This window comes from Monodelphis domestica, chromosome 3 (genome assembly GCF_027887165.1).
Source record: "Monodelphis domestica isolate mMonDom1 chromosome 3, mMonDom1.pri, whole genome shotgun sequence".
NCBI lineage: Eukaryota > Metazoa > Chordata > Mammalia > Didelphimorphia > Didelphidae > Monodelphis > Monodelphis domestica.
The window spans coordinates 138,251,128-138,266,686 of record NC_077229.1 but is presented as its reverse complement, the minus strand read 5'-3'; the positions used below and the strand labels follow the sequence as shown (position 1 = coordinate 138,266,686).

Below are 15,559 nucleotides of genomic sequence, written 5' to 3'. Positions count from 1 at the left end.
AATTTTTACACCCTTTGACACTCTTCCTACCCTCAAAGAGGGAATAAAATCGCTGAGACTAAGCTTCCATCAAATCTGGAGCTCTTCCCCTAGACAGACATATGAACTTTCCCACTAAAGTTTGCAAATGGCTTCAAACATTATCTCTTTTGATCTTTACAGCAGCCCTTGAGGGTAGGGACTATGATTATCATTTTCCACATTTCGGAAGTGTAGGGAGAAGTGAGTTTTGGCCATAGTCCCACAGAAATGCCAGCAGCAAAAAGGAAATCCAGGTCTTTCCGACTTCGTGGTCTAAGGTTGTTTCCGGCTTTAGAGTTCCCAAGGCCAGAGGGAGGGAAGGAGGGAGGAAGGCTCTGGAAGGGACTTGCCCGTTTCCAAGAGGGTTTGGACACATCGTCCGCAACCCGCCAGCGCCCTCTTCCAATATCCGGGACACAGGCTGCAGAGGATCCTCCAAAGGGGGCCCGAGCAAAAGGCACCGCTGACAACTGCGCGAGACTTGGTTGGGGGGTCTTCGGAGGTGAGGAGAAGGGAGTGGGACGGCGGGGCCAAGAGCCAGACTACAGGCCTCGGCCGGGCTCTAAGACACGTCCCGGCCCCGCCCCTCGGCCTGGCCCAGCCCCGGCCCCCGCCCCTCGGGGCTCCAATCGAAAGCCCGCCTCGCACTCACCTTCTCCTCCTCCTCCCCCCCGTGACTCCGGGGTGCCCCCGACTCCTCCTCCAGCGAGGAGACCCCTTCCCTGGGGGGCCGCGCCCGGACCCCACCCCCTTCCCCCGCCAAGCCCCCCGCCCCCCCTCTTCCCCTCGGCCCCAACCGCCACCACGCCCCGCGACAGACTGCGACATAGCCCAGTCCCCGCCACCCCGAGCGGCGCGTGTGGCCAGCCACCGGCCCGCCAGTCTCCCTTCTTCCCGGGCCCAGAAGCACCCGCTCCGCACTCACCACACAAGCGGGGGTGGCCGCGGTGGAGGCCGGTGCGGAGGCGGTAGCCGCCGCCTTGCCCATGGCGCTGCTAGACCGCAGCTGTCTCCTCCGGCTGCCGAGGGGCTCCAGCGTGAGGAACTCAGAGCTCGAGTCCAAGGGATCCGAAAAGTTAGCGCCGCCCGTGTCCGCGGCCGAGCTCCGCGCCGCGGCAGAGGCCGAGGAGCGGCCGAGCAGCTCAGAGCTGCTGCGTAGGATCACCATTTTCTTCTCCTCTAGGCAAGCGAGGAACTAGAGCAGGCCTGGAGGAGGTGGCAGTCGCGCCGGGTTCTTCGGCGCTACGAATTCTGGCGCCACAAGCTCCCTGCCAGCATACACGGAGCCCGCCCCAGATCCCTGCGCGGCAGACTCCACCTCTCTTCTTAGCAATGTGGCCGCGTGGGGCACGGACACCCCCGGCCAGGCCGGGGACACCCCCCTGGCCCGCTCTCAGTCCGAGAAATGGGGATGGAGAAAAAGAACTCTAGCCGTTTGGAGGGATTGGCCAGGCTCCAAAGGAACTTCTTCTTTCCGTTCTGTAGTCCCGGCGCCTCAGAGCGCGGCGGAGGTAGCGAAAACGGAGGTGAATAGACTTGTTTGGAATTTTGGCGCGTGGAAGTCGGGGGAAGGGAGGCTGGCTCACCTTGTGATTGGCAGTCAGGCCTTACTTCCTCAAGTTTCCTGTTTCCCGCCAAAAAATTCAAACTATGAAATGCAAACTATTTTCACAGTTAAGTCTAAGAATTTGGGGTGCTGTTGTCTAGGTTCAGTGGTAAGAGAACAGCAAAAGAAAGAAAAATGAAAACACAAAGGCGAGAGGGGTGATGAAAGTCCAAATTGCAGATTAAATGTGAAATATAATTAACTGAATAAAGAGGTTGGGGTTGCAGAACATGGAGGGGAAGTATTGTAATCATACCATAACCTTTCCCGATTTCTCACCTGAATTGACATTTTGAGATTTTTTTTGTTCCATACTTTATATTTTAATACTGGAAATTTTCATCCAAAAACTTAAAGGAATTGCACGGCTACATAGTTGTTTTAAAATACAATTTACAACAAATACAGAAAATAGGTAATTCTTAAGATGACAATCTCCTGTGAATAGCATTTCTGCAGTTTAAAGGACGTAAAAGATTACTGACCCATAGACAACGAGAGACCGTTTTGAAATTACTTTTCCATCATCTGTAACTTGTTCAATTTCCACATTGCTCGTTTCTGCATATGAAAATAAATTTTTTAAACTTTACCCTGAAAAAAATTAGAAAAATTATCATGAAGAGAGAGATTTTAAGGTTTGCGAAACACTTTACAAACTTAAAACAACCCTGGGAGATAGGTATAATTATCCTGTTTATTGATGAGGAAACTGAGGCAGACAGATTGAGGTTAAATTACGGGGTTAGAGTTAGGTGTCTTCTGAAGTCCTTTCCATCCTTAAATCTTTGTTCTAACCGTAGGAAGGGATGGATTATAAATCACCATGTCAGACTTCCTGGTGCTTTAAATGACTGCCCCAGGGCCACACAACTAGAGAAAAAGAGATTGAGAATGAGAGAAGGAAGGTGCTATATTCTCCAAGAGTACCTGCCTTGTTCCCTGATAAGCAGAGGTGGAACTGAATCAATGTCTGAATAAACCACCAGATGGTGCTCAGACCTAAAGCTGCTCTAGCTCCCTCCTTTTGTGGGCAAGAGCAGAAACAGGACAGGGTCTTTCTAGAATTGTTTTTTTAAGTTCTGCACATGGATGGAGCCTTTAATTTGATGTATTTTTTTCAGGTATATTTTTGCTTTTTCTATTCTTAATATTTTTTTAGGCATACAAAAATATTTTATTTTCCTTAAACTGTTTCCACAGGCAAAATTAATTCATAAAAATGGTCATTTTTTTCAACTTCTGATTTTGTATGATTCCCTAAGGTTTATCTTTTTTTTTTTTTTTAAATTGAAGAGTAAAATTGTTTTTTAAAACTCCAGGGGGCATCTGGGTAGCTCATTGGATTGAGAGCTAAGCCTAGAGATGGGAGGTCCCAGGTTCAATTCTGGCTTCAGATATTTCCCAGCCACCTGAGCCTGGGCAAGTCACTTAATCCCCATTCCACACCCTTGGAACTAATACACAGTATTGATTCTAAGGTGGAAGGTAAAGGTTTATTTAAAAAAAAACCCCAACAAAAAACAACCCAACAACAACTTCTTGTTTCTCCTTATGTTGCTGTTTCTTGCCTTATTTCTTCTTTAAGCTATTTTTGAGTTCCTCTACTGGATTTGTAAAAATTCATAATTCACATTTCTAAAGCACTTTAAGCTCTTTCTTTTAAAGCCTTTTTCTCAAAAACAACTGTGCAATATGTATCTTATCGTCTCCTTTTTATAGGTGAGGAAATAGATGGAAGAAGGAACTTGTCTGTGATCTTCCAATTAATGTCAGAGTTGAAATATAACTCAAGTTTCTCTTGACTCCAAGACTAGATCTTTCTCCTAAATAACTAAATTAAGTTATCTAGTAACCATAATTATTTGGTATTTGGGTCTAGGTGAAAGCATATCTTTTTTGATCTGGACTCTTCAGGTGACCATTTATGTCTAGATCTCAATCACATAACAGTATTTTGTAATGAAACAGGAGTGTAGTTGTATTGAGATGTGATTTTTCAGGTTAATAGGATTTTATGCCTCTTCATCTTGTTTAAATTTTATATTTTCATTTTATATACCAGCATAAAGGAAAAAGGAAGTGGAATAACTTCAGTGTACTTAAAGATGTTGATACTCATCAGCTTTGTATGTACCAGAAATCTTGGAACAACCAGGCTAAAAAATAATACCATATAAAATAGGGCCTTTCTTCTTCCCAGTCCCGTTCCACAGCACTCCTCTTCATGTACTCTATGTTCCAGCCAAACTGCACCAACTGTTCTCTCATCTCCTCTTGCTCCTTCCTGTCCTCCCTTGCCCTTTCAAATGCACTCATAGATGGAGGGAGAGGCCCCCAGGAGCTCTTCCTATTCACCATCTTCACTGTAGGCACCTAGGAATCAACCTTCCTATTTCATGTTGAAGGGCGGATCTACTTATGACATCACACTGCTTCTAGGTGTTGTGCAGGGCTTCTCTTCTCCCCACCTGCTAAAAGTATATTCCCTCCTGAAGGCCTTTTTGGCTTCAAAGCCTGGGTCAAGGGCCCATATTCTTTTTTTTTAACCCTTACCCTCTGTCTTAGAATTGATATCAGTTCCGAGATAGAAGAGTGGTAAGGGCTAGGCAATTGAAGTGAAGTGACATTCCCAGAGTCACACAGCTAGGAAGTGTCTGTGATTCCATTTGAACCCAGGACCTCCCATCTCCATCTCTGTCCTCTGAACCCTACTTGCCCCAGGTGTCCTGTATTCCATCAAGGTCTTGCTTGGTCTGGGAGAAAAAGGTTTGGATTTGGAAAGAGGAACTCAACTTCAATCCTGGCTCTGTCTCTGGGTGACCTTGACCTGCTTCTGAGTCCTCTCTTTCCTTATCTGAAAAATGAAGACTTGGGCTAGAAAGTTTAATAAGGTCTCCTTCAACTCTAAAACCCTACATTTGGGGGCAGCTGGGTGGCTCAGTAGATTGAGAGTCAGGCCTAGAGATGGGAGGTTCTGAGTTCAAATGTAGCCTCAGATACTTCCTGGCTGTATGACTCTGGGCAAGTCACTTAACCCCTACTGCCTAACCCTTACCACTCTTTTGCCTTGGAAGCAATACACAGTATTGATTCTAAGATGGAAGGTAAGGGTTTAAAAAAAGAGGAAAACATTATTACCCATTCTCTACCAAAAACGATCTCACATCACTCAAATGTTATTAGAACATGTTCTCAGGACCTCTCCTTTGCCTCTTTTACATTCTGCTTTTATGGTATTTATTTGTCTAGTGAAAAAGAGGATGAGGATACCCTCATGTGACTTGAAGGGAGGTAGAATGACATCTCTAACCCCACCCCTCATTTTCAAGGAAAACTTTCATTCCTGCAGTATGGGGGGCAGCGGAAGAGCAGGAAAGGGGGTGCTGAAACAACTCTCCTCTCCTCAGAGAGAGGGGGTACCAGGCTAGAATTATAAACATCTATTCCCTTATCTATTGTTAGTCTAGATTTGTGATGGTGAACCTATGGCACAGGTGCTAAAAAGGGCACACAGCCCTCTCTGTGGGCACACCTGCAGTTGCCCAACAGAGTTCATTACTAGAAAGTCAGAGGGACTAGACATGAAAAGATTGTCTTGCTGCAGTGAGGACCCAGTCATAGGGGGATGATATGAATTTATAAGGGACCTAGTCAACACAATTGTCATATTCCCTCCAGTTACATTGGGGAACTGGTGATTAGAAGTGGAAGAATCAGATGGTGGAAGCAATCCAGGACCAATGAACAACAGAACTTCTGAAAGGACCATCAACAAATTGTAATTAAACACTCATTTGCTAGGTATTATGTTAGGTACTGGGAATATAAATGCAAACAATGAAATGATTCCTGTTTGTAAGGAGTGAATATTCTAGTGGGGTGAGACAAGAAATATATACTTAAGGACATACAGATAAATACAAGTAGTTAAATACAAACAAGTTAGGAAGGGAGGCCACTAGCAGTTGAGGGGAATCAAGAAAGGCCTCTTGTAGAAGGCAGTGCTTGCAGGAGTAGAGATTCTCTGAAAGCCGAGGGGAGAGTGAATTTCAGCTTGTGGGACAGCCAAGGGAAAAAGTATGGAGATGAAAGATGGCATATGTGTGAAGAATAGAGAAAAGAGAGTTTGGCAGAATCATAGAGTGGAAGACAGGAAGGCTGGAAAGATGATTTGGGTCAGTTTGTGCTCTCACCACTGCCTAAAAGTCAAATAGTGTAGTTTATGTTTGAACCCAGAAGCAATCAAGAGAATAGGACTTGGCAAAGGGTCTCAGTAGTCTTCAAGAGATTTCAATAAAAGTGGAGTAGAGGGGACAACTGGGTGACTCAGTGGATTGAGAGTCAAACCTAGAGATGGAAGGTCCTGGGTTCAAATCTGACCTCAGACACTTTCTAGCTGTGTGACCCAGGGCAAGTCACTTAACCCCCGTTGCCTATCCCTTACCATTCTTCTGCCTTGGAACCAAAAGATAGTATTGATTCTAAGGCAGAAGATAAGGGTTTAATAAATAAATAAAAGTGGAGTAGGCCTCCAGAAAGGCCACAGGAATGTCAAGTCAGAGCAGATGAGGCTGAATTAAAAAAAAAGTATAGTGAAAATTTATATTGCGTTTTTAAGGTTTAAAGCATATTGCATATATCATTTGATTCTTGCAACAACCTTGTGAGGCAGGTGCTTTTATCCACCTTTATTTTACAAATAAGGAACATGGATTAATGGGTTAAATGACTTCTCTAAGGATATATAACCAGTAAAAATCTGAGGTGGAATTTGCACTCAGGCTTCCTGAAGCCAGACCTAGCTCTCTTTTCAGTCCACCATGCTGCTTTACTTTCTGCCCCATAGAATAAATTGAGTTTTTGATACTCAAACACTCCAGGGCAGACACAGTGATGTCCCCACAGGAGCTTGGACTAGGCATGTGCAGAACTATGCCAAAGTATATCAGTGCTATTATAATGAGTGTGAATGACAACAGAGGTATGACACCTTGGATTCATGTTTGAGTATTGTATCGGGTGGTGGTGAAGACGTGTCTTTTGAGATAGTCATATTTCCAAGGGAAGAGGGACTCAGACCATATGTGCACTAGTTCATTCTCTATACCTTTAGCAGTTACTATGTGGGCTCAACGAAAGTATTTATAGAATGTTGCATTTAAGAGGTAATCAGTGACTTTAGACAAGATTTCAAAAGAAATGTGGAGACAGATTATTATAGTAGTAGTCTCTCGGTGATCGAGAATGACAATTGTCTTTGTGCAGTTTCATCTACGGTGTACCCTCATGTGGCTTTGCAGTCCAAAGGCTTAGGCCCACAGTTTGTGGCACACGGGGCCTGGGACGCCAGTTGTTACGGGAGGTGCAGTTGTGGCCTGGTGTCGGCATTCACGCGCAGCGGCAAGACGTCGACGTGGCTCATCTTCAATGGTGGCGGCGGCATGGTTAATGGGGGTTCGCCAGCTGCTTCTGTCAGAGGCAGCGAGTTCTAGTTGCTTTGGTATAATGCCAGCCCACTTCAAGTTTGACTTTAGCTGATCCTTGAATCTTCTCTTTGGTCGGCCTTGTTTCCTGAGTCCAGCTGACAGTTCACAATAGAATACCTGTCTTGGTATTCGCTGTGGGTCCATGCGGATGACGTGTCCAGACCATCGTAGCTGGGCTTTGAGGACCATGACTTCGATGCTGGTGGAGTTGGCTCTGTCAAGGACTTCCTGATTGGTGATTCTGTCCTGCCATCAGATCCTCATGATTGACCGGAGGGAGCGTTGATGGAATTGCTCCAGCTGTTTCAGGTGCTTCCGGTACAGTGTCCATGTCTCACAACCGTACAGGAGCGAGCTGAGGACCACTGCGTTATACACTTTGAGCTTCGTCGCAGTGCTTACACCTCTGTGTTGGAGGACTTTGCAGCGCAGCCACCCGAGTGCCTGGCTGGCCTTTTGGATCCTGGCATTAATCTCGTGGTCTAGGGACCCGTTGTTGGCGATGGTGCTGCCCAAGTACTTGAAAGTGTTGACGTTAGAAGGCTGCGTGCTGTCGATTGTAATGCACGGCTGGTTAGTTGGTCTCCCTGGTGCAGGTTGGAACAGCACCTCTGTTTTGCTGAGGCTGATAGTCAGGCCAAACAGTTTTGTTGCGGGGGAGAATCTGTCCACAATGGTTTGAAGATGATTTTCTTGGTGGGCCATGAGAGCACAGTCATCTGCAAAGAGAGCTTCCAGGATGAGTCTCTCTGTTGTCTTTGTTTTTGCAGTCAGGCGAGTGAGCCATCCAGTCGGTATTTGATGTAGACACCCAGGTCTAGATCCATCACAGCATGTTGTAATACTTGGGTGAAGTATAAGTTGAATAGCACTGGAGCAAGGATGCAGCCTTGTTTCATGCCACTGGAGATGTTGAAGCGATCGGAAGTCTCTCCACCAGATAGGACTTCCCCTGTCATGTCGACATGAAAGAGCTGGATCAGTTTGACGAATTTTGCTGGGCAACCGAGCTTGCTGAGGATCACCCACAATGCGTCCTTTTTCACTGTGTTGAACACCTTTGGCAGGTCTATGAAGACAATGTAGAGACTCAGGTTCTGCTCAAGGCATTTTTCCTGCATTTGCCTCACTGTGAAGACCATGTCAATGGTGCTGCGATCTGGTTGGAAGCCACATTGTGATTCAGGCAGGTTTTGCTCTGAAACAGATGACAGGAGTCTGTTGAGTATAACACGGGTGAGGATCTTTCCAGCAGTGGAGAGTAGTGAGATGCCTCTGTAGTTGTCACAGGCTGTTCGTGAGCCTTTGTTCTTGTATAGGGCTACGATGGAGGCATCTCTGAGTTCTGGGGGCATGTCTTCTTCTACCCATATGCTGGTCAGCACTATGTGGAATGCCTGGAGCGCCTTTCCATTTAAGGCCTTGTACACCTCGGTTGGGATCCCGTCTTTACTGGGTGCCTTGCCTGCACTCATTTGTTTAATGGCTTTTTGGACTTCTTCTATTGAAGGAGGGACATCAAGTTGTTCAATGGTGCGGTTTTGGGGCATCTGGTCAAGGATGCTTTGGTCGACTGAAGAGGGTTGGTTGAGAAGCTGACTGAAGTGTTCTTTTCACCTGTTGCTGATGCCTTTTTTATCTTTTATGAGAGTGTCACCATCAGAGGATAGCAAGGGAGTGGTTGTGGGTTTTAATGGCCCATAGACAGTCTTGAGGGCACTGAAAAATTGTTTGTAGTTTTTCGTATCAGCAAAACGCTGGATTTCTTCTGCCTTTTTTCCCCACCATCGGTCTTGCATTTTCCTGATCTCATGCTGCACCGTGGCTTGGAGAGACTTGAATCTTTCCTTTTTAGGAGCAGAGTTTGGGTTATTTTGCCACTCCATAAAGGCTTTGTTCTTTTTGCTCAATAGGTCTTCAATAGCAGTGTTGTTCTTGACGAACCAGTCCTGATGATTGCGTTGTTTGGGGCCTAGGACTGCCTTTGATGTTTCCTTCACTGCATCTCTGAACTGGTTCCATTTCTTGGTTGAGCTTCCAGTGAGTGGCCCCTTGGCAGAGAGCTTGTCGTCCAGGCAGGACTGGAATGTTTGCAAATAAGATGGATCTCTAAGACGACTCACGTTGTAAAATGCGCGAACTGTCTGGGCGTGTTTTGGATGGCGAGGCGCAATGAGCATTTGAAGAGTCTCTCTAACCAATCGGTGGTCTGTCCAGCATTCAGCTCCTCTCATGGCTCTGGTGATCTTTACATCCTGGATGTCTCGCCGGTGTACAATGATGTAGTAAATGAGATGCCACTGTTTTGATCGTGGGTGCATCCACATTGTTTTATATTTGTTCGCCATTCTGAACACAGTGTTCGTGATGGTGAGTTCGAACTCTGAGCATTTGCTGAGTAGCAGTAGGCCGTTGTTCATTTTGCCCATGCCGTGTTTGCTGAGCACTCCTTTCCATCTTTCATGGTCCTGGCCAACGCGGACGTTGAAGTCTCCCAGTAGTATCAGCTTGTCATTTGTGGGCACTGAGTGCAGGATGGCACTCAGGTCAGAGTAGAACTGCTTGATGGTCTCCTCTGTGCTGGTCAGTGTAGGGGCATATGGGCTGATGATTGTGGCATACCGGTCTTTGCTGAGAGGTAAACGGATCTTCATGAGCCTCTCGCTGATGCCCACAGGCAAGTCTGGCAGTTGTTTGAGCAAACTGGTCTTGATAGCCAGGCCAACACTATGGATTCTGTCTTCATTTGTGGCTCTAACTTTCCAGAAGAAGGTGTATCCAGTGGTGGGTTTGCTGAGTGATCCCTCTTCTGGTAAGCATGTTTCACTTAAGGCTGCGATGTCGATGTTATATCGCGCCAGTTCTTTACCGATTAGAGCTGTTCCTTTCTCAGGTCTTGGGGTATTCTCTCTGTCAAGTAATGTTCTGGTGTTCCATGCTCCTAGTAGGAGTTTCTTTGTGTTTTGTTTCTTTTGGTTTCGACCGCTTAAAGGGATGACCCGCCAGCCGCGGTGTGCTGACCAGGTGTTTGTAGGGCAGGCAATGTTTGGGACACCTTTTCTAGTCCCCTCCCTTGATTAGGGTGAGTAGTGCTATCCTAGAGAGGGCTGCTCAGTTGCCCAGGATGCTGCCGAACGTCCCTGCTGCCCACAGGGCCGAGTGACCACTGGTCCGTGGGTTGCCTACATGCAGGATCGTGACTACAACTGCCAGTGGTCACCTCCACCTGTTGCGTCGCCACTCCCCCATCGCCGCAGGTCTTGAAGAGTGTGGACGGGGTTAGGATAGATGAGTGTGCACAAAGATACTTGTGCGTGAAGGAGATTTAAGTGGAAAAGCCGATGCACAGAGACAGTCCCACTCTCTCAGCGTTGGAAGCCTGGGTCCAGTGGTACAAAAAGTCGTTACACTTGGAGACTTCCTCAGCTGCATTGGATGGCCGTGTTGTCCTTTGTGCTCCAACACGCCCTCAGCACTCCACAGTGTTTTGCTGCATTGCCATCTCAGCCGTTGAACCTTCTTGTTGGTTTCATCTGCCTGTTCCGCCGAAGCAGTCTTCACATGCTGGGTGAGCAAAGCCCTGGTTCACCAGGGGTCGATGACCCGATGGCTACCCTCACAAGGTTTAGCCAGCCTGTCAAAGCCGTTGCCCGGGGTGTGGCCGCTGCTGCATGCTAGCAGCTACTGGGAGCCACAAGTGAGAGCTGGGTGTCAGGTGAGGGTCAGAGGCTGGAGAGCTGCCCTAGGAGGGCAGGACAAGCCCTCCATACCAGAGATACTACCCCTCCCTGAACACCCCATACAGCCCAGACAGATTATTGGTGGTTGATAAATGGATAGAGAGGAGGCTTTAACTGCTGATTTCCTTTTGTTAGGGAAAGGATAAATATTGTAGGTATAGGGGAAAGTATATTGGTTAAGAAAAAAAAGAAAAAAGTATGTATACTGACCTAGGAAATAAAAGGGGGTGGGGATTATATGCTTCAACTTTGATAAGGCAGTACCAATATCTTCTTTTATATTTACCTGACTTGTTTTTTAATGCCTTCATTTATTTCATTGTAGTGAGAGGGCATATTGTTTCTTTAGTTTTGCTTTCTTCACTTTGCAGAGATTCGGTTAGAATCTTGCAGCATTTCTTCAAATTTGCAATGTGTGTTACTCCTTATGGCTTAGGAACAGTCCACTACATCCATATGCCACAATTTATTCAGTTATTCCTCAAAGCACATAGCTTTTTTTTTTAGCTTCTTGGCTATTACAGATAGTTCTGTTATGAATATTTTTGCAGATTGGTTTGTTCCTTTCCATTACCACCTAAGGTTACAAGCCTACTAGAGGGTTTGTTGGATTAAAAAATATGAAATTTTTTTGTTACTTTTATTGTATAATTCTGTATTTCTTTCTAAAATTCTTAGCTAATTCACAGCTCCATTAGCAGTGAATTTTTAGGGTGCTAATTTTCCCAAAAGGCTTGCCAGCAACTGATTAAAAAATCTTTGGGCATTTTTGCTAATTGGATGCTCTCTGCAGCAATACTTTAGAATTAAGCTAATGTGCATTGCTGATTATTCATGTTTTCCAAATTATTGGTACTATGCTTCTTTTGAAAAAATGACTATTCAATTCCTTATACTGTCAGACAATTTTGGTTAGTTTTTCTAAATTGCCTTTTTCCCCCTTTTTTCTAAGCTCCCCCTTTTAATCCATCTCTTTAAAAAATTATTATAGGGAATGACCCTGGAGAGAGGAGGAAAGATAGCATAAATATATTTGGCAATATAGGTGACATAAAAATGAAAGATAGCCATAAGATAACTGAAGGAAAAAGCCCCAATCATAGCCTTTGATTTTTATCTATTGAGAGGGAATTCCTATTAACCTTATAAATCTGTGCCAATTTCCTATAGATTTTAGATGTCAGACTTGCATCAGAAATGTTTAATTGCAAAGATTTCCCCTCTAGTTCAATCTGTTTATTCCCACTGATAAGTTGGAACTAACACAGAACTATCAAAGTAGTCAGAAAAACCACTCTTTAATCAGGAATAAGGATAGTAGGGATCATCTATAACACATCAAAGGCAAGAGTCAAACTCAGGAGCTGGGCTCCTGAGAGGAGATTTAACACACTAAGGGAAGCCTCCAAAACAAATAAAAGGCACTTAACCTTAGCTATGTCCACAAATCCCACCTGTGTCAAGGGTTCCTAAATAGCTCTAAAGTCTATAGTTCAACCCCAAAATAGGGGTGCTTGGTACTGAGGTTTCTCAAAGGGCAGAGGTAAACTGAGTTGTCCAGATTTCTCATCGACACCATTATGCTGTTAAGTTTGTTTTTCCCTCTTCACATTCTGCTATTGGTTAAACATGCTTTTTAATAGCTCACCCTGAGTGTGCAGTAATATTTACAGAAACTTTTTTTGTGGGGGCAAAGAATTGAAAACTGAGGGAGTGTCCATCAGTTGGGGATTGGCTGAACAAGTTTTGTGTGTATGTGATTATAATGGAATGATACTGTGCTATAAGAAATGATGAGGATGATTTAAGAAAATCCTGGAAAGATCTAAATGAACAGATGCAAAGTGAAGTGAGCAGAAGCAGGAGAACATTATACATAATAACAGCAATATTACATGATGAACATTTATGAACAATTTAGCTATTCTTAGCAATATTGGGATTCAAGAATATCCTCAAGGACTCATGATGACAAATGCCTTTGCTTTCAGAGAAAAACTGATGGAAATCTGAATGCTGACCAAGACACACTATGTTTCATTTTATTTTTTCGCTTTTATTTGTTCAAGTTTTCTTTCACAGAGTGACTAATATGGAAATATGTATTATACTATTACAAATATAGAATCTATATTTGTTGCTGGCTATTTTAAGGAGGGGGAAAGGGAAGAATGACAATTTGGCTCAAATTAAAAAAAATGGAAGCTTAAAAATTTTTTTATGTCATGAAGGAAAAAAATAAAATATTGTTTAAAAATTTTGAAAAGTCAATAAAAGTCACGTGTACTAGTATCAATCCAATCCTACTTTCTTCCATACCCTCATATCTGTTGCTCCCATAAACCTGAAGTTTTGGGATTCTACTTTTATTAATATAATTTTTTCAAAGCTCTTCATGTCTTTTTCAAATATGTGTGACATGAGATATACCCTACTCCCTCACTTCTTTGCTTTGTCATTTTGTTCTTTATCCATGGCCCCCATATTCAATGTACAATAATTTTCCTTCTTTCCTCATTTTACTACTTCTGTTCAGTTCTTTAAGCATTGTAAAACTATCTGCTGTGTCCAAGTAACTAAGTATTGGGGATCCAAAGATGGGACACAGCGTCAGAGGAAGACTAGGCTAAGGCTGATACTGGGAAACATGGCATTTGAAAGAAATGAAGATATTTTGCCTTTCAAAGATAAGGCAAGGGAAAAAAGCTAGTTGTCTTCAAATTTAAAAGTAAAACTAATTCTGCAAGCAAAGGACTTGGTAAGCAAGTTCAGTATGAACTGCCTCTGTAATTTGGCAGCCCAGGCAGATCAGGCAGATGCATAGCCTCCAGGTTACAGAGATGCATGGTCCCACTATACTCTTTCCTGGAGTTGGACATCCAGAGTATTAGATTTAGTTTGAGGTGATACATTTTGGGCTAAGACACTGATAAACTAGAATATGTCCAAAAGAGGACAAAGAAAATGTTGAGAAGATTAGAGACTGTGCTTTAGTAATGGGGTCTGGGCCAGGGCCTGGGCCTCTGATTTCACTGGCATAGGGAAATTTTTAGGTAAGGAAACCCCCACCATCAGTGCAGGTGGCTTGTTATTGGATGCTCCAGTAAGGATCTTTGTGTTTTTGTTAGTGCTGATGATATTTCCACCATTATTAGAATGACATTAATGAATAAGAGAAATTATTAGAATATGATCTTTTAAATAGGGATTAGTTCATTCATTGTGAAGGCATCCACAGTTATTCAGTATTTATTAAGCACTTTGTGCTAGGCACTGTATTAAAGGATGGGGCTATAAAGTCAAAAGATAGTCCCTGCTCTCAAGGAGCTCATTCCCCTCATGTAGGGAGACTACATGCAAAACAGGGGAGCTTGGTCAGGGAATGGACAGTGCAAGGCCTGGAGTTAGGAAGACTCCTCTTCCTGAGTTCAAATCTGACCTCAGACATGGACTGGATATGTGACCCTGGGCAAAGTTGCTTCATTTTACCTTTGTTTCCTCATTTGTAAAATAAACCAAGAAGGAAATGATAAGCCACTCCAGTATCTTTGCCGAGAAAACCTCAAATCAGGGCCAAAGAATTGGTCAAAGATTTGAATGACTGACCAACACACTAAAACAACTGTGTATAAGGCAAATTCAGGATAAATGGAAGGTAGTCTCAGAGGGAAAATACCTTAAGGAAGCCTGGGAAAGGCTTCTTGAAGAAGGTATTTTAGCTGGGACTTGAAGGAAAGCCAGGTAGGCTAGGAGAAGGAATCCATAAGGGAGATAATTCAAACTTGGATAGCCAGTGGAAATACAAGAGTTGAGGATGGAATGCCCTTTTATCTTTTAGATGGCACTGTTTCTGGAGGGGAGGGAGTATATCTTATCTCTCTCAGTGCCTGGTACATCACTGGAGCTTTATGTTTGTTTAATGGATTTTATTTTGCTACAAACGAATAATTGCCTCCCGTGTAAATTACTCTGGGCCCGAGTTTCCTCATTTATCCAATGAGGAGGCAGCCTGATGTTGTGCTTGGCATCACAGTCCCATCTGATTGCTGATTCTGCCACCCACTATCCAATGTGACCTTGGGCAAATAAGTCACTTGACATCTCTGGCTTCATCTAAATTCCCTTATCTGGTAAATAGGGGTAATAGTTGGGGATGGGGAGAGTTGGGCCAGAGGACCTCTGAGGTCATTTTCCTGGGTTAAATTTAGATGAGATTTATCCAGTGCAGGAATACAATTTATTTAGCACCCTGCTAACTCATCTGTGAGGTTTTTGGACTAGATCGAGGAAGCCTGTCTTCTACTGGTTATTTGCTCAGTGCTCAGCATAGATGTTCATCGTTCGTTTTGAAGAGGACCAGTGATATCATTGGGTGAATTGGATTTAAGAGGGTCAGAACTGTACAAAGCATCTGCCTCATTCTTCCAACCATTGAAATCCAACGGCCTGACAAAAGTCAGGGCGACTGTCGCTAGCCTGGGATGCAGTAGATGACCTTGGGGGTTAGGGGTGGAGTCTTAGATGTCTGACCAAGCTCTAAGTGCTCCACCTCATCCTGGCTGGTCTACAAGATACAACTACAAGCCAGTTTTACTGGGGTGTGGATTCTGCACAGCTACAGCTTCTGGGAGCCCCTAGTGAGAGAGCTTTGCCGTCCCCGCCAAGAAGTTTACAAGAGGAAGGAGGAACATAAGAAAGTTACA

The 15,559-nt window shown here is 44.3% G+C and overlaps 1 protein-coding gene across 3 annotated transcripts in view; it reads right to left on the bottom strand.

Moving 5' to 3' along the window:
* Nucleotides 1–1,527, bottom strand: part of ATAD2 (ATPase family AAA domain containing 2) — a 77,116-nt gene extending 75,589 nt beyond the window's left edge. Inside the window, exon 1 of one of the 3 annotated variants that reach the window (XR_008917509.1) lies at nt 947–1,527. Coding sequence is in view for 2 of the 3 variants with exons in the window: in XM_016431878.2 (XP_016287364.1) it covers nt 947–1,189 (243 nt within the window). In the remaining variant the exon portion in view is untranslated. The remainder of the gene's footprint in view (nt 1–946) is intronic. The other 2 variants (XM_016431878.2, XM_016431879.2) reach the window with 2 other exon arrangements.
* Between the last annotated feature and the right edge of the window lie 14,032 nt (nt 1,528–15,559).